The 16,571-nt window shown below is 52.4% G+C and overlaps 6 protein-coding genes across 6 annotated transcripts; 4 read left to right on the top strand and 2 right to left on the bottom strand.

Annotated features, from left to right (window-relative positions):
* Positions 1–1,620: 1,620 nt before the first annotated feature.
* On the top strand, positions 1,621–2,915 carry CTHT_0029030 (uncharacterized protein; the record flags this gene model as incomplete). Its single annotated transcript, XM_006693296.1, has 4 exons — positions 1,621–1,701; positions 1,781–2,094; positions 2,159–2,676; positions 2,761–2,915. The coding sequence occupies 4 exons, from the start codon at positions 1,621–1,623 to the stop codon at positions 2,913–2,915; spliced, it is 1,068 nt and encodes a 355-aa protein (XP_006693359.1).
* Positions 2,916–4,506: 1,591 nt separating this feature from the next.
* On the top strand, positions 4,507–6,216 carry CTHT_0029020 (uncharacterized protein; the record flags this gene model as incomplete). Its single annotated transcript, XM_006693295.1, has 1 exon — positions 4,507–6,216. The coding sequence occupies one exon, from the start codon at positions 4,507–4,509 to the stop codon at positions 6,214–6,216; it is 1,710 nt and encodes a 569-aa protein (XP_006693358.1).
* A 757-nt stretch (positions 6,217–6,973) lies between these two features.
* Positions 6,974–8,497, top strand: CTHT_0029010 (uncharacterized protein; the record flags this gene model as incomplete). The annotated part of the gene is made up of 1 exon (XM_006693294.1): positions 6,974–8,497. The coding sequence occupies one exon, from the start codon at positions 6,974–6,976 to the stop codon at positions 8,495–8,497; it is 1,524 nt and encodes a 507-aa protein (XP_006693357.1).
* A 1,695-nt stretch (positions 8,498–10,192) lies between these two features.
* CTHT_0029000 (uncharacterized protein) lies at positions 10,193–12,904 on the bottom strand (the record flags this gene model as incomplete). Its single annotated transcript, XM_006693293.1, has 5 exons — positions 10,193–10,314; positions 10,553–10,847; positions 10,904–11,318; positions 11,380–12,608; positions 12,680–12,904. The coding sequence occupies 5 exons, from the start codon at positions 12,902–12,904 to the stop codon at positions 10,193–10,195; spliced, it is 2,286 nt and encodes a 761-aa protein (XP_006693356.1).
* Positions 12,905–13,668: 764 nt separating this feature from the next.
* On the top strand, positions 13,669–14,022 carry CTHT_0028990 (uncharacterized protein; the record flags this gene model as incomplete). Its single annotated transcript, XM_006693292.1, has 2 exons — positions 13,669–13,702; positions 13,772–14,022. 2 exons carry the CDS (start codon positions 13,669–13,671, stop codon positions 14,020–14,022), a joined length of 285 nt encoding a protein of 94 aa, XP_006693355.1.
* Positions 14,023–14,494: 472 nt separating this feature from the next.
* CTHT_0028980 (translation initiation factor eif-2b-like protein) lies at positions 14,495–15,951 on the bottom strand (the record flags this gene model as incomplete). The annotated part of the gene is made up of 2 exons (XM_006693291.1): positions 14,495–15,334; positions 15,391–15,951. The coding sequence occupies 2 exons, from the start codon at positions 15,949–15,951 to the stop codon at positions 14,495–14,497; spliced, it is 1,401 nt and encodes a 466-aa protein (XP_006693354.1).
* Between the last annotated feature and the right edge of the window lie 620 nt (positions 15,952–16,571).

Raw genomic sequence — 16,571 nt, 5'->3', positions numbered from 1 at the left:
CAATGAAGAGCTGGCAAGGACCAGTAGCCTGCGGGCCACAGTGGTTGGCTGCATCTCCGCAAGGGGTCTCCACCAGATCCTCTACGTACTTGTATGTACAAGTACATTCATGCCTGAGACATTTACAGTTCACCCGTTGTTTGCTTGTTAGTGAAAAACTTTGGATGGACCCTGTCAACCTCACAATGTAGACCAAGTTTGTTACTCATATTCACATATTCACGAATTTTGTGTAAATAACTATTTTAATAATTCATTAAATGAAGTATATAACCATTTGCACCACTTTTGGCACTGAAATAGTTGTTTCTTGGTTGTGATGTTGTTGGGAAATCCTGGTTTCAAAGTCTTGCGCTAATGATCAAAACGAGATAGGCATTGTACATTCACTGGTAATAACCAGGTAGTCGTAACAGGCCCTGGTATCTACCTTAGGTAGTGGCTCTGCTATTAGCAATCAGAACTTGGGCCCAATCTTGACGACAGGGCTCGTGTGCCGATTCCACAACCTCCTCATATGGGTTCGAAGGTAGTGGCCAGGTTGTAGAACCTGAGGGACTGGGGTCCTCACACAGCAGAGTATGTTGACTACAGTCACCAGTTGTTGGTTGACAAATGTTTTTACTATTACTGACTGAGGAAGTCCTCATTATAGTTCTGGAGATGAGATATTCTATATGCATATCTATACTCGAGGACCATTGGTATACTCGCCCTGCCATTCAGATTATCATCGACCAAACTCAGAATTATCGTCAAGGGTAGAGGTCGATTGTTGGTGGCTCTTGGCAGCGACAACGTTTCCTTGCCTGTGATTGGTCTGTCTTCTCGTCCCACTTTAGCTTCCCTTCCTCATTGGTCCCCACTGCTCTGGGGCGGCCGCTGGTCTGCATCTATGCCGTAAAGAGTTCGGGTGGTCGCTCGGCTGGTTGGTCACGCTTGTCGTTCAGGTGTTGTACGTAGTTCTTTTTGTCGCTTTCTTGCCTAGGTAGGTATGTTTTCATCTCATCTCGTACTCCACACTTCATTCAACATGCGCTATCCAGCCTTCAGAAGTTGAAGCATTAGCGATTTTTGTCATTAAGCCAGTGTTTCTTTCGATTTTACATATATCCATTTTTTTTCACAAATTATACATATATCATCTTGAAACCCCTCATCGGAATCATGAATGCAGCGACAACTACAGGATGCCGTTCTATGGCTAAAACGTTGCATATGCATAAGTCTCAAAATGATTCAAACATCAAGCCAACAGTCGCCCACGCGGTGGGTTTGGCTATGGAGCAGCCAATCTTTTTAAAAGCCCCAAGTCGACTTCTGCATGAGTGTACAAGTAGACTGGATGCAATAGTCTTGCAGGGGGGATACCCAATCAGGACGTGACTGATGCATGCGGATGTCGGCTGATCATCCTATAAACCCCTGCTCCCACAGAATCCGCTCAGCACCAGCAGCCATACGTGCCACCTACTTATACTGTCCTGTGTAACCCAGATCTCGGTCCCGTGGCCACATTTCCCACAACTCCATCTGGCTGTCATCAGGAAGCTTGTCGCTCAAGGTTGCTGTTCTGCTTGATCTGAATCACAACAGGTCTCCCTGCATCCACGGACGACCATGGCTGAGTCATCCGACTCCAAGACGGACAAGCCCGTTACCCAAACTCCTGGACTTCTTCCATCTTCTCACTGGGCATCTGTACGTTAGCTTTTACTAAGCTCATTATCCACAAGCCTTGACACTTTGTGATCACTTTCTCATCACAACGCGCCTCTAGCTCAAGGATGAAACTGCAAACCGCGAATACGATACCAATGACAGTTCTTCAGAGCATACCAGCTTTCTCTCGAGCACCACCTCCGTGACAAGCACTTTACGTCGGTTCCGCAGCCTCCATGGCCGCACATACCATTCGGAGATTGGCATTGCTCAGTCCTGGACACCAAATGACCTGAAGCATATTGGGGCTCTGGAGTTCATGCATGCCTCTTTTTTGGTAGCAATGGACGAGAAGCTTTTCCTGGCGCCTGTCGACACTTCCAAGCTCAAGAGGGTCCTGGATGTCGGTACGGGTGCGGGCCACTGGGCCATGTAAGTGCCATCAGCATGTTCGATCACCAACCAGTATTTCAAAGTACTAAACAATTACTGCTAGTGATATGGGAGATCTATACCCGAATGCTGAAATCATTGGTCTAGATATCACTCCTATGCAGCCAACATGGGTTCCTCCCAACGTCAGCTTTCAGATCGACGATGCTAACCAGCCGTGGACCTTCGCCGATAACTACTTTGACTTTGTCCATACGCGATTTCTTTCTGGCTGCATTGCTGATTGGGATAAGTTCTATCGCGACGCCTTCCGTTGCATCAAACCTGGAGGCTGGCTAGAACACCAAGAAGTCAACATTGCCTGGTTTGATGATTCGGACCCTATTCCTGAGGAGAGCCCATTGGGTCAATACGGCCCGTCGTTCCGGGAAGCTGGCAATAGGTCTGGGCGTACCTTCTGCGTAGTCGCAGACGATTTGCAGGAGAAGGGAATGAAGGCGGCGGGTTTCGTAGACATTCAGGTGAAGGACATGAAGATCCCCTTCGGCGCCTGGCCCGAAGATGAGCGTCAAAAGGAGCTTGGCATTCTTTCTAAAGCGTTTACAATGGCGGACCTTGACGGTATGTTCGCGGGTTCTCCTTAGGAAGCCCTTTTATCCCTGCTTTCCTCCGCTTGAAGATTGGATACTGATTTTGCACATCTAGGATGGTTGCTCTTCACTTTCAATGAAATTCTCGGCTGGAAGCCAGAAGAAACGCAGGTATATATTGCCCTGTTACGAAAGGAGCTGAACAACCCAAAACGTAACCTCTATTATGTGCGGCGTGTGGTGTACGGTCGGAAGCCTGAAGCTTCGTAGTTCAAGCTTAGTTATCCTTCCCTTTTCATGGAGAATCATTGCATCACCATCTTAGCATCTCGTTTCTTTGTCACTGTACTTTGGAATGGATATCTCGAAGGAGTCGAAGTACACCTGATTGATAAATGAGTGGAGTGTCTTGTTCTTCAGGGTTGTACTTCAAGTACGAAGTGTTTTTTTTTTTGACTCTCTTCTCGTTGGGTGAGCGAAGCCTTTGATGCAATGCACACACAGTAGCCCATTTCGGCCAATCAGAGGGGCTGTTCTCCGAGTCGACGACCTCCAACGGTCGAGACCATGACACGAAGCCATGAAGAGCGCTGCAAACCTTCCGATGGCAGAAATATGCAAAGAAGATTACTTGCTACACCCCTGTTCTTCAGCGCCTTTGCCCTGGAGTTTCGCTTCAATTTTCGACCTGTTGCGAAGGGTGCTCTAATGCTGGAAATCAACGTTTTGCAGAAGGCGCGGTGAGCGTGTAACCGTTTAGAAGATTCAGCCGGGCGAGAAATCGTGCCAAGGAGCTAGAGGCAACAGATAGCAACCAAACCCTGGCACTTCTTGTAGGGCCTGCGGGCAGGGGCTGGCCAATGACGGCGCAGGGACCAGAAGGGGGAGGGAAGCGAAATTGCAGCGCCGGTTCAGGCCTGATGTGCGCCGTCTAGGGATCGTCAGCGGAGTTGGATTTGCAACCGACGTAACGCACCCAGGGGCCACCGGAAAGTTGAAATTAAAATAGATGTTGGGTGCCAGGTCGCCTGATGGCGCGTGAATCTGTACTTCTATATCCACGCGCTGCTGCTGCCCGGGATCTTTCCGCCCCTTTTCGCTCTTTTTGAACTCTTTCGCAGGCGAGCCGGTGTGAGGAGACCCCGTCTCGTTGGATTGGATCAGATTGGGACGATTTCAATACGCTCGTTTACTTATTTTTATAATTTGACTCTAGACTCTGGATTCACACTTGGTTTTGCGATTCCCATCGGCTGACCGACGGGAGGTGGGATTGATCGACACAGGAAGCTACCGACACTATTTGACGCCGTTCCAGAGGTTTTGAATTTTCGCCGTTGGGCCCGGACCACGCGTGGAGTTTACGGTCGCTTCAGGCTTTAGTGAGCAAACAAAGACACACAAACAGACAGCACCACGGTACCACAGCACAGCCGAGCAACAGCGGGGAACCGGCCAGAAACGATGTGGATGGGATTGCGACCATGACGAGCCAGCCACGCCCATCACGCAGCACAGCCAGCACAAACCAGCATAACCGACTGAGAGTATACGAGCCGCGGCAGCAGCACTTGTCCCCCGACTCCCGGCTCTCCGTACGCTGTACTTAGTCCCTTGGCCCTTGGATCTGCTTTGTTTCTGGGGTCTTGGATCCAGATCTGCCTGCGAATACGGGCTTTCGTTCGCTTTCTTTGTTCACGTGCACCACACCGCACCGCAACACGATCACCGACCGCCGACCACCGACCGTTGTCCTATCGTTTCTTTCCCCTTCGAGTCTCTGCAGCTTTCGCAGCGCTGTCGCTCGTTTCCATTGCCATCGCCCCGCGCCACGCAAGCTGAGCACTCCAGGCCCGGCGCCATGGCCCTAACCAGCCAGCCCCATCGTTCAGACGCCGACCCCAACGCCAGCGGGCCCTCACCCAGCGAGGCCCCAGTTCTGGCCCCCCACCATAACGATGACCACGACTTCAACCATAACCATCACTTCCATCTGCGTGCAGAGCTGCGCCATCCTCACCATCTTCACAATCCTCACCGTCGTTTGCATTCCGACAGCCCGACACCTCACGCTCGTTCACCATCGCCAGCACCATCCCTGTCTCCATCGCCAGCACCATCCCTGTCTCCATCGCCGTCGCCGTTCTCCAAACCCTCGTTATCCGAGTACGACGACGAGAGCCGCGATCACAATCTGTTTAAGCGTCAGCCAGTCGTTATCATCCAGACTGTGTCCGTCGTCCACTACATTGATGGTTCGGGCGCAGTAACCGCAGTGTCAACCCTGGATTCTTTACTCGATTCTCGCAATCCCGACGCTACAGCTTCGATCCTCCTTGAGACAGAACCCGCCGTCACCCACGACGGCGTGAGCGCTCTGGCCGAACCACTGCCTACTGTGTCGTTCTCCGATGACATTCTTCCCGATTTGCTTGATGACCCCGCATCAACCACGCCCACCGCCGAGCTAGAACCCGAGGTGACTTCTTCCCATGACCTGTCAGCGTCCCTGGAGACCTTGACGCCTGCTCCTTTCACCAGCAGCCCTGAGTCTGCTTCCCCTACCCTCTCTACAGGCATCTTCAATGCTTCATCTTCGTATCATCCGTCGCTCTTTAAGAATAGCACAGCTGTATACTTTTCCAACCATACGAGGACTGCCTTCAAGGCCAAGACTGCGACCTTGACCTCTACGCGCACTAAGAGCACCAGCTCGACATCTGCTCGGCTTTCTTCCGTCACTCCCGATGCAACTTCGTTTCTTGACGTCCCTGTTGGCGGCAACTCTGGAGCTGCCGAAGGGATAATCCCCGCTTCGATCGACTCCGAACACGATTCCGACTCCCATTCTGAGCCTGGGCTCACCCCCGAAACCCGCAACGCCCTCGTCGGCGGCGTGGTCGGCAGCATAGCAGGCATTGCGCTTCTTGCCCTGATGGTACTCTACTACATCAAGTGGAGGAAGCAGCATGGCAAGGGCCTTCTGCTTCTTGGAGACGGCGATAGCACTGCCCGTGGCAAGGGCCCATTCTACGGCACCACGCTTCCCTTCATCAACGGGGGCGGAAGTAGCGGAAATGCTGAAAAGGACGAAACGGGAGCCCAGCAGCGGACGAGTGTATGGGCTATTCCTACGGCACTGGCCAAGCTGACAGGGAGACGCGCGATCGAGGCACCTTCCGCTGAGCCGGAGCCGCAAGAGAAGGGCTTCTACCGGGTCTCTGGCAAGAAGTTAATTTCTGTTCTCGAGTCCGGCGGCGACGGCTATAGTGACCCCCATGAAAGTGTGGGTAGCGCTTCATCACTCTATCGCGAGTCCCGCGCCACATTCCTTGGTGACGAGCCCCAAGCTCCGCTCAAGCTCGGCTCTCCCATGCGCCCTGTGAGTGGTATTCCCGTCTTCCGAAGTGGCCCTCAGCGTGTGGCCGTTCAGGAATCGACCGCTCTGCCCCCAGGCCATCGCCCGTCAGCGTATCCTACTGCCTTAGCGGTTGTGCCGGAAGCGCAACGGGCAAGCATCTCTGTGACAAGGGATGGGTTCCGGGTGTCGAGATTCCAAGAAGGGGAATGATATGTTAATTTAGGGCAAGAGAAGAGTAAGGCGCGAGTTGAGCAAAGCTTTGGCTTTTGTTCGTCTTTTCGGCTCTTCTGCTAAAGTATTTGGTCTTTTTTTGGGTTGTACATGCTTGTTTTTCCGCGTAGTCTCTAATGTCTGGAGCAACGGCGTCAGGGCAGGGGCACCTGGGCTTGATATCAAGAGTAGCTGTTGGGCCTGGAATTCGCCCTGATGCAAGTTTGGGTATTTTGCTTTGGGGAGGGATTCTCTTTTGGATATACTTCCTACTCGTCGTCATATACATTGATTACGGCTGCAGGACTTGGCACTGCAGAAATACATGGAGTTCTTTGTGTTGGAGGCTTTTTCTGTAAGGTTACCTCATAGCTTGTCATCGATCAGCTATGCTGTGCCAGGGAAAATAGTTTAGGCGTTCAAAGGCACACTGGAGTTTGGGTATTTAGAGTTAATTGCACATGTCAATAGATAAAAATAAAATTTGCCATGCCTTGATCGTCAGCTTTTTGCTTCTGGACGCATGCCAATGCCCTGTCGTCCAAGCCAATCCCAACCTGGATAACCAGGCAGCCACGTACCTACTCTTACCGCCCTTGTGGCCTGGGTATCAGGACGTCGCTCAAGTCCCAGCCTAGCTGATCCACAAGACGCTCAACGCCATAAGGAAAACGGAGAACATTATGTTGCCTTTCTTTATCGAGCAACAGTAAACAGCTTTCTTATCTATCGACCCCATATTATACCACATTTTACCATGTCCCAACGACTAGCCGAGAAAGAAGCGCTCAGTTCTCTCGAAAGCTTAGCCCCTGAGTTGATCGACCTCATCTTATGCGAGGTCACCTCCATCTCCGACCTCGCAAACTTCATCCTATCTTCACGGACTATCTACACCCGATTCGAGTTACGCAAACAGATCATCCTTCTCCGTGTTCTGCAAAATGAACTGGGACCTGTCTTTGTCGATGCACGGTTTCTTTACCGATTCCCATGTGCCAAAATCGTGGATGAAAACGGCCGCAGGGACAAATACTGTGCTTATTTGGAAACAATGGGCAATGTCTACCACAACCTTGTTACCAGACATGCCCGTGGAGATGATGAACCCTTGGACATGGACGAATTGAATCAGTTGTGTCGTATGCAGCATTCTGTCAGTAAATTCGCTGAGAAATATCTCTGGTTCATGCTCGATCAGCTATTTGGACGTCAAGTTTCCGAAGAAGACCAACGCAAACATACTGTTAGCGACAAAGAAGCGGCAACATTCCAAGATGCATTCTCTATTATAACAGCTCCGGCCTCTCGCAGTGAGCGCCTGCGCATAATTAGAGCGATCTATCGTCGCCAGATAATCTGCCATGCCTGGGCTCCTTTCGAGCGCCGTAAACTAGACGTCTGGACCTTCCAGGAGGTAGCCGCCTTGGCCGAACCCGTGTTAGGGTCGCAAATCCCCAACCCAAGGCAATCTGGGTTTGAAACATCGAGCAGGAAAGGCAAGAGTCTTCTTGCACAGTTTGAGCCGTGGGAGATGGAGCAGGTTGTTCACATCGACAACTTTATCACAGAGTTATGTATCACACTGACTGAGGTGGCCGAACTGGAAGAGGCAGCAAGGACTGGCGCAGTGATACAGCCGATGCTACAACGGATACGCAAACCTAAACAGCAACCACAGTATGAGGCCCGGCTAGCCGCGTTTGCTGATATCTTCCTCAACATCACCAACCTGGTGCACTATATGGACACTCATCAGGACATAATGGACGTAGCGATAAGTGCCCTGCTGGGCCAAGAACTCCCGAATTGGCCTCTTCTAGGTATGCGCAAGTCCCGCATCCGGGACATGTACGCTACCGAGTTGGAACTCAGGCCGCTGTTCGCTCCCTTCCAGGTTGACCGGATGATATTGGACCCGGCGCGTGATCGACTGGAGCGGGAGCGCAGCCCGCTCGAGTTCGTTGGCGATGACGGAGACAACTCACTGAAGCACCCGCCATTCGGTTGGATTGATGCGCTTGGTGGACGGTACCTCAACTGGTGGGGTAACGCATTCGATATGGTGCTTTGGAGTCCCAGGCCCCCAGACCGCCTGGAGGAGTATGATCTTGCTGAGCAGGAAAGTCATATCAAGAATGTGGAGTTGTTTGTCAATTATGGTTTTGTGTTTTGGGACCAGCCTCGAGTTGAAGCTCTGAAAAGGCTTGAAAAGTGTAAGGACCTTCAACGGGGTTGGATGAACAAGTTGGAGTACGGGGCTACTGTTTATCACCATTAAGGGAACGTGACGAGAAAGTCTTATCGTCTTTGTAATCTCCAATGTTGCTGTGAGGAGCTGCAGCCTAAGACAGTTGCTTGCTTAAGCTTGGTAAAACTTCTTTAAAACAATTGGCACCTCCAGTCTTATCCTGCAAGCCATGTAGAACAAACTTTCTGTCGTTCGTGGAGTTCTTACACTATTCGGTGTCAAGACTGGTAAGGTAACATGGCAAACAGGGATATCATGAGAAGGATGTTTAACAGATAAAAAAACAAAAATAAATTAGAAAAAAAGTACGTGAAGAAACATCGCTTGCGGTTGACACTTTCCTGGCTACTCTGACTCTTCAATCTCAGGACTGATAGCCCAATCGTCTGAAGTGTCATTCATGGCTGTGACATTTCAAGAACTTCAATGCGCTCCCGGTCCCAGATGACAAACCCACCACGCCTGAACTCTTCCTGGGCTCCAAAGTGTAACTCCTTATTTACTTCATTGATATCCGCCCAACCACTCCGGTAGCGGTCCTGATCTTCCTCTTCATAAAATCAAGGCTTTACCATAATTGCCTTCCCGTGATATCCACCATAGATCTGCATCAAATCAACCCCCCAAAATGGAATCTTATCCACGGCATCCCCGGAAAACTTGAGCGAGGATCTTCGCTCTTCCAGGTACTCTTGTGTTGGATTCAAAGGAATGGGACTCTTTCCGGCTTGGAATAGTTCGTATATTATCCGACATGTGAAGACAAAACTGAATAAATTTTGAGCTGAGTTGATCTTGTGGATGATGCTGTCTAGAATTTCGGGAGATAGAGAGAAGAGAGGACAGGCTTCTTTACTGCTGGGTTCTTGGCCATATTGAGAGAGTAAGAGATAATGATGGGTAAAAACGGCAGTCGTGAGTGTTAATGATTAAATTCCCAAGGGGCAAAGGCTACTTCGTACAGAGAAGTTGGAGATGAAGTCTCGTGAATGTAGAGGTCGGGAAGCATTTTCATCTGTTGTACTAAGACGCATAAATTCTTAGGACTCCGAACGGCCCTGGTTACTCAGAATGCGGTGTCAAGACTCAAAACTCTAGGCATCTTAACGTAAAGACCAGAGTACACTGGCCATAGTTCTTCCTATTACACTTAGCGGGATGGGATCTCTTGATCCTCTTCGTGGTCAATTATAAATGTGTACCATTGAGTCACCCTCGGTGGTTTTGTTAGTTAGCAGCCTCAAGAGCGCCTGCTATGGGATTGGGGTGATACAACTTGCGGCACAATTCAACATACCTTGGCTCCATAAGTTCCTGCTGTGCATATGTAATGGATGCTGTTGGATTCCTCGGCAGGTCTGAGAAGCTCTCATGTCATCAACAGCCGCTACATTTGAAAACAGCGACCGGACGATCAGTAATGGCGCTCATCCGCTTCTTTCAACTCTGGTGGTATAGATACGCTGCAAAGAGTTAGGAATGGCATACACCACGCAGCTCTGTACATTGCGTTTCTAGATACAATTTGGAAGACAACTTCAGCGGTTACAAGGGTCAAACTACGACTCTGTATATTACTCGCTTCACAATATGTCCATTACATTTAATCCCAAACAATGATGCTAAACTAACCTGAAGCATGCCTTGAGGCCACATAACCCTTCTACAACATGTATCTAACTCAAAAAATAATATGTAGAACACTGTTCCGTCGCTGGCCTCTCTTTAGGGGTTGACGTCGTCAGTTGCAGTAGGCTTAGCCCCGACTTCTGCTACGCCGTCTGCTGTCATGCCGGCGCCGACTGGGATCTCTCCCGCGGCGAGAGGAAACACTTCTATCGCGGCGACTGCGACGGTAATCCCTGTCTCTGTCTCGATCTCTATCCCTATCCCTATCCCTATCGCGATTGTGATCTCTGTCCCTGTCTCTATCCCTATCCCTGTCCCGGTCGCGACTGTGGCTCCTCGACCGGCTGCGCCGCCTGGTATCTCGCCTCTCCCGGCTACGATTGTGATGACTGCGGTCTCGCGACCGGTCACGATCCCGCCTATCACGAGATCTGTCCCTATTCCTGGGCCGATCACGGTCACCATCGTACCGATCCCCACCACGATAATCCACGATATCACGGCGGTCGCGATCACGGTCCCGATCAGGGAGATAGCGATCAGCCTCGTCCTTGTCGCGACGACGTTTGGCATCCGGCGACCTGTCTCGGTCCGAGGTGCGACGGTCATCTATGCCAGGGACGGGAAGGCCTTTTTCTCGAGCCTCTTTCTGGGCAGCAAGATAAGCCTTGGCCTCTTGTTCGCGCTTCTTGACCTCGGCTTGTTTCCAGGCTTCCTTCTCCTCGTGGTTCATGCGAGAAGGCGGACGAGCCTGTGAGCGGGAGCGGCTTCGACGCCCCCGATCCTTGTCATCCTCCCTGTCTTTACTTCTACCACGTTTGCTGTCACGATCGCGGTCGCGATCACGGCTGCGGTCGCGATCTCTACTACGGTCGCGATGACGTAACCGAGACCGAGACCGATCGTGGCGATCGGTCCTGGGACGGGGTGAGCGGCTGCGATCGCGGGTATCACGACGCCGAGACCGACTCCTGTCTCTCCGATCGTCTGAGCGGGCAGTGCGTGGACGGGAACGACTTCGCCGATCACGAGAAGTGTCACGCCAGCCATGATGGCGTTCATCTCGGCGATCAGACCGCAGACGCGATCGGCTCCGATCGCGTGCTCTTGACCCGCTCCTGAGCCTTGAGCGGCTTCTGCGGCGTGATCGGCTTCGCTCTCCGCGGGGAGAGCGGGAGCGAAGATCCCGACGGCGATGATCGTCTTCTCTCGACCGGTTCCGCTCCGTTGGGCGGTCAGTCCGAGGACCACGCGAAGGACTCCTACTCCTTCGCTTCTCTGACTGTGTTGGCTTGCCAGAGTCGTCGGGCTTTTCCGACCTAGAGCTGGAGGATTTGTCCTTAGAGTCCGCGGTCTCCTTCGACTCAGCAGGTTTCTTAGGCTCAGTACCGAGCTTCGGTGCTGGTCGTTGAATCGGGGCAATCGCAGACCCCGGCTTGGGCTTCTTAGGGGGAGGAACCAAGGTCTCATCAACTTCCAGTTCAGGCTGCTTCTTCTCGAGCCGCTTGCTTTCACGGAGCAAGTCGGCAAGTGCCTCCTGCTCGAGACGTTCGTCATCTTCCTTGGTAAGCCGCTTCTTGACCTCCTCGGCTCTCTCCTCAAGGGAGAGTTTTGAGCGAGCATCACGGCCACTCTCTTGGTTCTTCTCTTTCTCCCGATCCCTATCTCGATCGCGGTTCTTGTCACGGTCTCTTTCCCGATCCCGATCCCGGTCTCGGGCACGGTCTCGGCCAACAGATCGGTCTCGTGGAGTGCCGCGGTAGCTATCATAACCACGATGTTCGCGATAGCGATCGTAATCCCGATCTCGATCCCGGTCTCTTTCTCTGTCTCTGTCTCGCTCACGGTCACGGCTCCGGTCCCGATCCCTGGCCCGGTCACGGTCCCTATCGCTGTTGCGATTGCGATCGCGGTCCCGACTCCGGTCCCTGTCTCTCTCCTTATCGCGATCTCTCTCACGATCCTTCTCCTTTTCCCTCTCCCGTTCGCGTTCGCGATCCCTCTCTTCTCTTTCCTTCTCACGCCGTTCTCGGCGCTCTCTCTCCCTCTTCTCGTCTTCTTCTCGCTCTTTCCTTCTCCTCTCTTCGCGAGCAGCCCTCTCTGCTTCCCGCCTCCTCATCTCTTCCTTGAGCTTAATTTCGCGCTCAAGTCTGCGTTTCTCTTCTTCCACTGCCTTCAGTTCAGCCCGGACACGCTCCCTCTCTGCGCGACGAGCGGCTGTCTCGGCAGCATATTCCTCATCTGTCTTGGCACCACGAATTCGTTCTTCCTCAGCCGCTTCGTCGCCGATCTCAGAACGGCGCAGCTCGCGAATGGCAGACTCGATGGCACAAGTGTCAATTAATGCGCTAATGACCTCTTCGGCCTTTTGGTAGACACCGCTGCGGTCCAATGCACCGTCGATGAGGGCTGCAGCCTTTCCACGTTCAAGGGTAAGTAACTGTTCCGGATTACGCTCGATTTCCTGCTCGGCAACCTCAAGAATCGCCTTGGTGACTTGCTCCTCGTAGTCCTATACATGATGAATAGTCAGACCAACGCTAGAATAACAGACCTGGGACTTCCAAAGAGATGGTGCCATACGCTAGCCTCAAACTTCTCCCAAACTTGCTTGCGAATTGCGTCGTAGCCGCCCTTCTTCTTGAAGTTATGAGCAAGGCGCTCAATGGCGCTGCGTGTAGCCGAGGGAAGCGGGAGATCGGAAGCCTTAAACTTGCGACGAGGAGGGGCAGTAGCTTCGGGTGCAGTCGTCCCAGCTATTGGTACCGGATTGGCCTCCGTGGTCGGAGAGTCCACTGCCGCAGACATGACAGAGGTGTAAAAGCACCGGAAAGCGAAGCGTCGATGGCAGAGGGGCAGTCGAAGTTTGGGAGTTGCAGCGGGCTTTTATGTTGGCGCCAGGCGGCGCGGCGATTGATCGAACAACCGGACGGCTTGCGTGCAGAACAAGATGCACGGGCAGCTGTGTTAGAAGATTTGAAGTTTATAATTGATCAAGTCATTTCCAATGTGTCTGTCGTGGTGCTGCAACTGACAATGGAAAGCAGTTTGAGAGGGCAGCAACAACACACAGGAGGAAGGGTTATCAAAAAGATGTAACCGAGTCGCAACCAAGGTCTGACGCGATGCAACGGAGCGCAGCCTGGGAACTCCCTCGCGTGAACTCTCATGGGAGGGCCCAAATGGAGGATATGGAGCACCAAATTCTTGGCTTGCAGCTCGGTGGGTCCTGGATCCACTGGTTCGCTCAGCGCGGGAGCAAGCCACAAGTCAGTAGTCACCAGCCTCATTAACCCCGCCCTCTCAGGCTGAACTTGCCAAGGAAAAGTGGCTTGACTCGACCGGCTGGGGCAGCCGAGCGCCCGTAAAGCAGCGCAACGTCAGATCACGAAGCTCTGAGCAGTCGAGTCAAGAGCTCACTCCGGGCGCCAATTGCATTCTTTCGACTTCCCATCCCCCAGCAGCTTGAGCTCCCTCCGCAGCTCCGACGGCCTTTGAGTCGCATTCTTCTCCTACGAGCACCGCCTCTCTTACCATCGGTACCTGAACGAGCTATCCAACCGAGTCATAAAATGGTCAACAGAATCCTCTTCTGGACAGGCTTCGGTATGGCTAACCCCTCCTCTATTGCACTCCGCGCAGCGCATTTCTGACACACTACCTCCATTTCTACAGGCCTCGCTGTCCGCTTCTGGCAGCTGGGTATTGAGATGCGGCCCTTCTTCAACCGCAAGTCGCTCTGGGCGTACCCCCTGTTCGGCGGCGTTGGCGCCAGCTTTGGTTACTGGCTGCAAAGCATCGACGAGAAGCAGACCAAGATGCTGGAGGAGCGGAAGCAGGCGATCCTTGAGAAGCGGGCACGGAGAGCGCAGAGGCAGGCAGAGGCCGCGGCAACTGCTCCATCGCCCAGTGCGCAGGAGGCTTAAGCAGGTTGAAAAAAGAACAGTTGTGGCAGGGATGCCTACCTGAAGGTGAAGATTTGCGGCGTGGAACCAGGACGGTAGGCTTCATAGAGGGAGGCAAGAAGGCAAACATATAGAAGGATGGATGGGGTTATGCTTGCTGTGTCAGGGAACAGCAGCATGGCCCAGGGGCAAGAAGCGGCTAGACTGACCGTGGAGTAGATTCTATGTATAAATGCACATGTTTTTTTTTTTTTTTCATTCCCGACCTCAGCCTCTAACTGCCCTACCCAGCAAGACATGCCAGCTATGAAACATGAAAAAAAAGGGGGGGTGGAAGGGGAAACTGACGGTCCTGCGCCTTCCAGAGATACCAACAATAGATGGAGTCCAAACAACCCTTAGTCCAGCTAGCAGCTCATCTGTCGCTAGCAGTTACGGGTGTACTCCTTTCCGATTACTTCTCTTCAGTGAGCACACTCCGTTTTCATGCCTCTCATGCAATAAGAGGATCCTCCTGTTTCCTCAGCAAGGCCAAGATGGCCTGCGCGGGGGAATTACCACCACCAAACTCAATTTCTGTAATGACACCAGTGATGTATCTCTCATGGGTGTTGTCAAACAACAGCCTGAAGCAATCTCCAGTATTTCTTTCTGGGTCGATTTCGTTGTATGTCAACGCGTCAACAGATACTCGCTCGCGGTCAAAGTTAATTGTCTCACAAAGAACAATCACCTTGGCACCCGCATTTGTGGCAGCCATAGCGACGTCAGCTGTGCCAGAGGGTGCATGGAGCGAGCCATTCGCAAAGATGGCCTCCCCGCCCAGAAACACATTCGATGCCGCCGGCACCTTCGACCGCAAGCCACCGAGATTTGGCGAGTATAGCACGGGGATGCCGGCATGGCGCAGAACCTTTGCAAGCTCCTTTCCTTCTCCGACATAAGGGTCATCAAGGACAGTGACGTTGAAAGACTTGCCCTCCTTTCTGGCTCTAAGAAGTGTCTTTTCAACCAAGCGATGTCGGCCGTATGTGACAATTGTGTCTCCGTCATTTATTGACTGCGCGGCGTTCCGAGCAATAACGTACTCGGCTAGTGTAATGCGCTCGTTAATCAGGAAGTCGATCCACTCGAGGAGCCCTTCCTTCGCTTCGTCCTCTGGGGTGTTGATATCGAACTTATTGACCTTGGCCTTTAGCAGCCTGATGGCATTGCCCATAGCAAAGCACATAGGTCTACACTCGGTCAAGTACTCGATCTGGGGGTTAAGAACATGTGGCACAAAATGCCGGGAGAGAGAATTCCCCTTGGGGGTCTCGTATGACTCGATCACCTGAGGATGTGTCAATGAGCGTTCAAGGATGAACTGCTATCACCGTCAACACAGACCTTTCTAAAAGCGAGGAGAGTTGCTTTCAGACGCGAAATGCTGTCTTTCAGAGCAAATGTAGCCATCTGTTGACCAACTGCCAGAACCGCAGGATGGACGTCTTTATGTGCCTGAGACGTCGGTATCCGTTTCGCCATAGGAATATGGCTAAAGCACTCGGGAATACCACTTCTAGCATCCTTCTCAACTACCATGATCGATGGTCGCCGCCCGCTAACAGAGGGGCGATGCACCAGCACACCCTTGGGAGGAACTTGCTGTCCCTCCTGCTTCCCCTTGCCTTTGGCCGCTCCCTTACTGTCGGCACCAGCACTCCCAGACTGCTGGGCGGGCTGGCCTGCTGCCGCAACAGCAGATTTAGCTTCCTTTGCGGCAGCTCGCCTCGCCTGCTTCTCAGCCTTTGCCTTGGCTTTCAACTGAGCTGGAGTGAGCTTCTCTGGATTTGCCGCGGGGGCGGGAGAGTTGATAGAAGCTGCAGGATTTGGGGGGGCGGCGCCCTTTGCGCCATCTTGAGTTGTTGCTGTAGCCGGGCTTGCAGCCCCGTAACCCTCAGCAGCCATGATATGACCGGACGCTCGGTGTCGATGTTGGATGTTGCGTGGAGCTGGTAGGGGATTAAAAACTAATCGGTCTTGTTGGTTGTCGGTCGCAGGTAGGAAAATACTGCTTTTCGACACCGCGGGAACAAGGTAATGTAAGCTGCGCTTTGAAGTCTTTCCCTCAGCAAGAAAAACGACTCCCGCTGAGCTTGACCGCTAGCCTTCCTGTCCACCTGAGAATTTTGGCTGTTCTTTGGAATTGAGTCACAACTAGCATCCAGGCGCGATGCGAGCATAAGGCAAGATGCCCCGCGCCCCACAAAAGGTGGGGCTTACTTGCTCTTGGAGCCAGTTCCCTGCAGCCCACCTGCAATTGTTCTCCTTACACTTCACCGGGAGCTCAAATATGATGCAGTATCGACATTCATGTGATTGCGGAAACTGGACAATCCTGAGAGGTAGCCTTCGGTCTTCTCCAGCCTTTCACAGTTTTGGATGGCAGATATCGCGGGCTCTGCAATCCGTGCAAATCAAGTTGTACCTAGACACTCGTCCATATTAGGGCGAACTAAGCAAAGTGGGCAGCTCTGCATTTCATACTACGGACGAAGAGAGCTGATAAATGTGAAACTCAAAACTGC

The sequence above is a fragment of the Thermochaetoides thermophila genome (genome assembly GCF_000221225.1).
Source record: "Thermochaetoides thermophila DSM 1495 unplaced genomic scaffold scf7180000011816, whole genome shotgun sequence".
Taxonomy (NCBI): Eukaryota; Fungi; Ascomycota; class Sordariomycetes; order Sordariales; family Chaetomiaceae; genus Thermochaetoides; species Thermochaetoides thermophila.
This window is presented reverse-complemented; position numbering and strand designations above follow the sequence as displayed.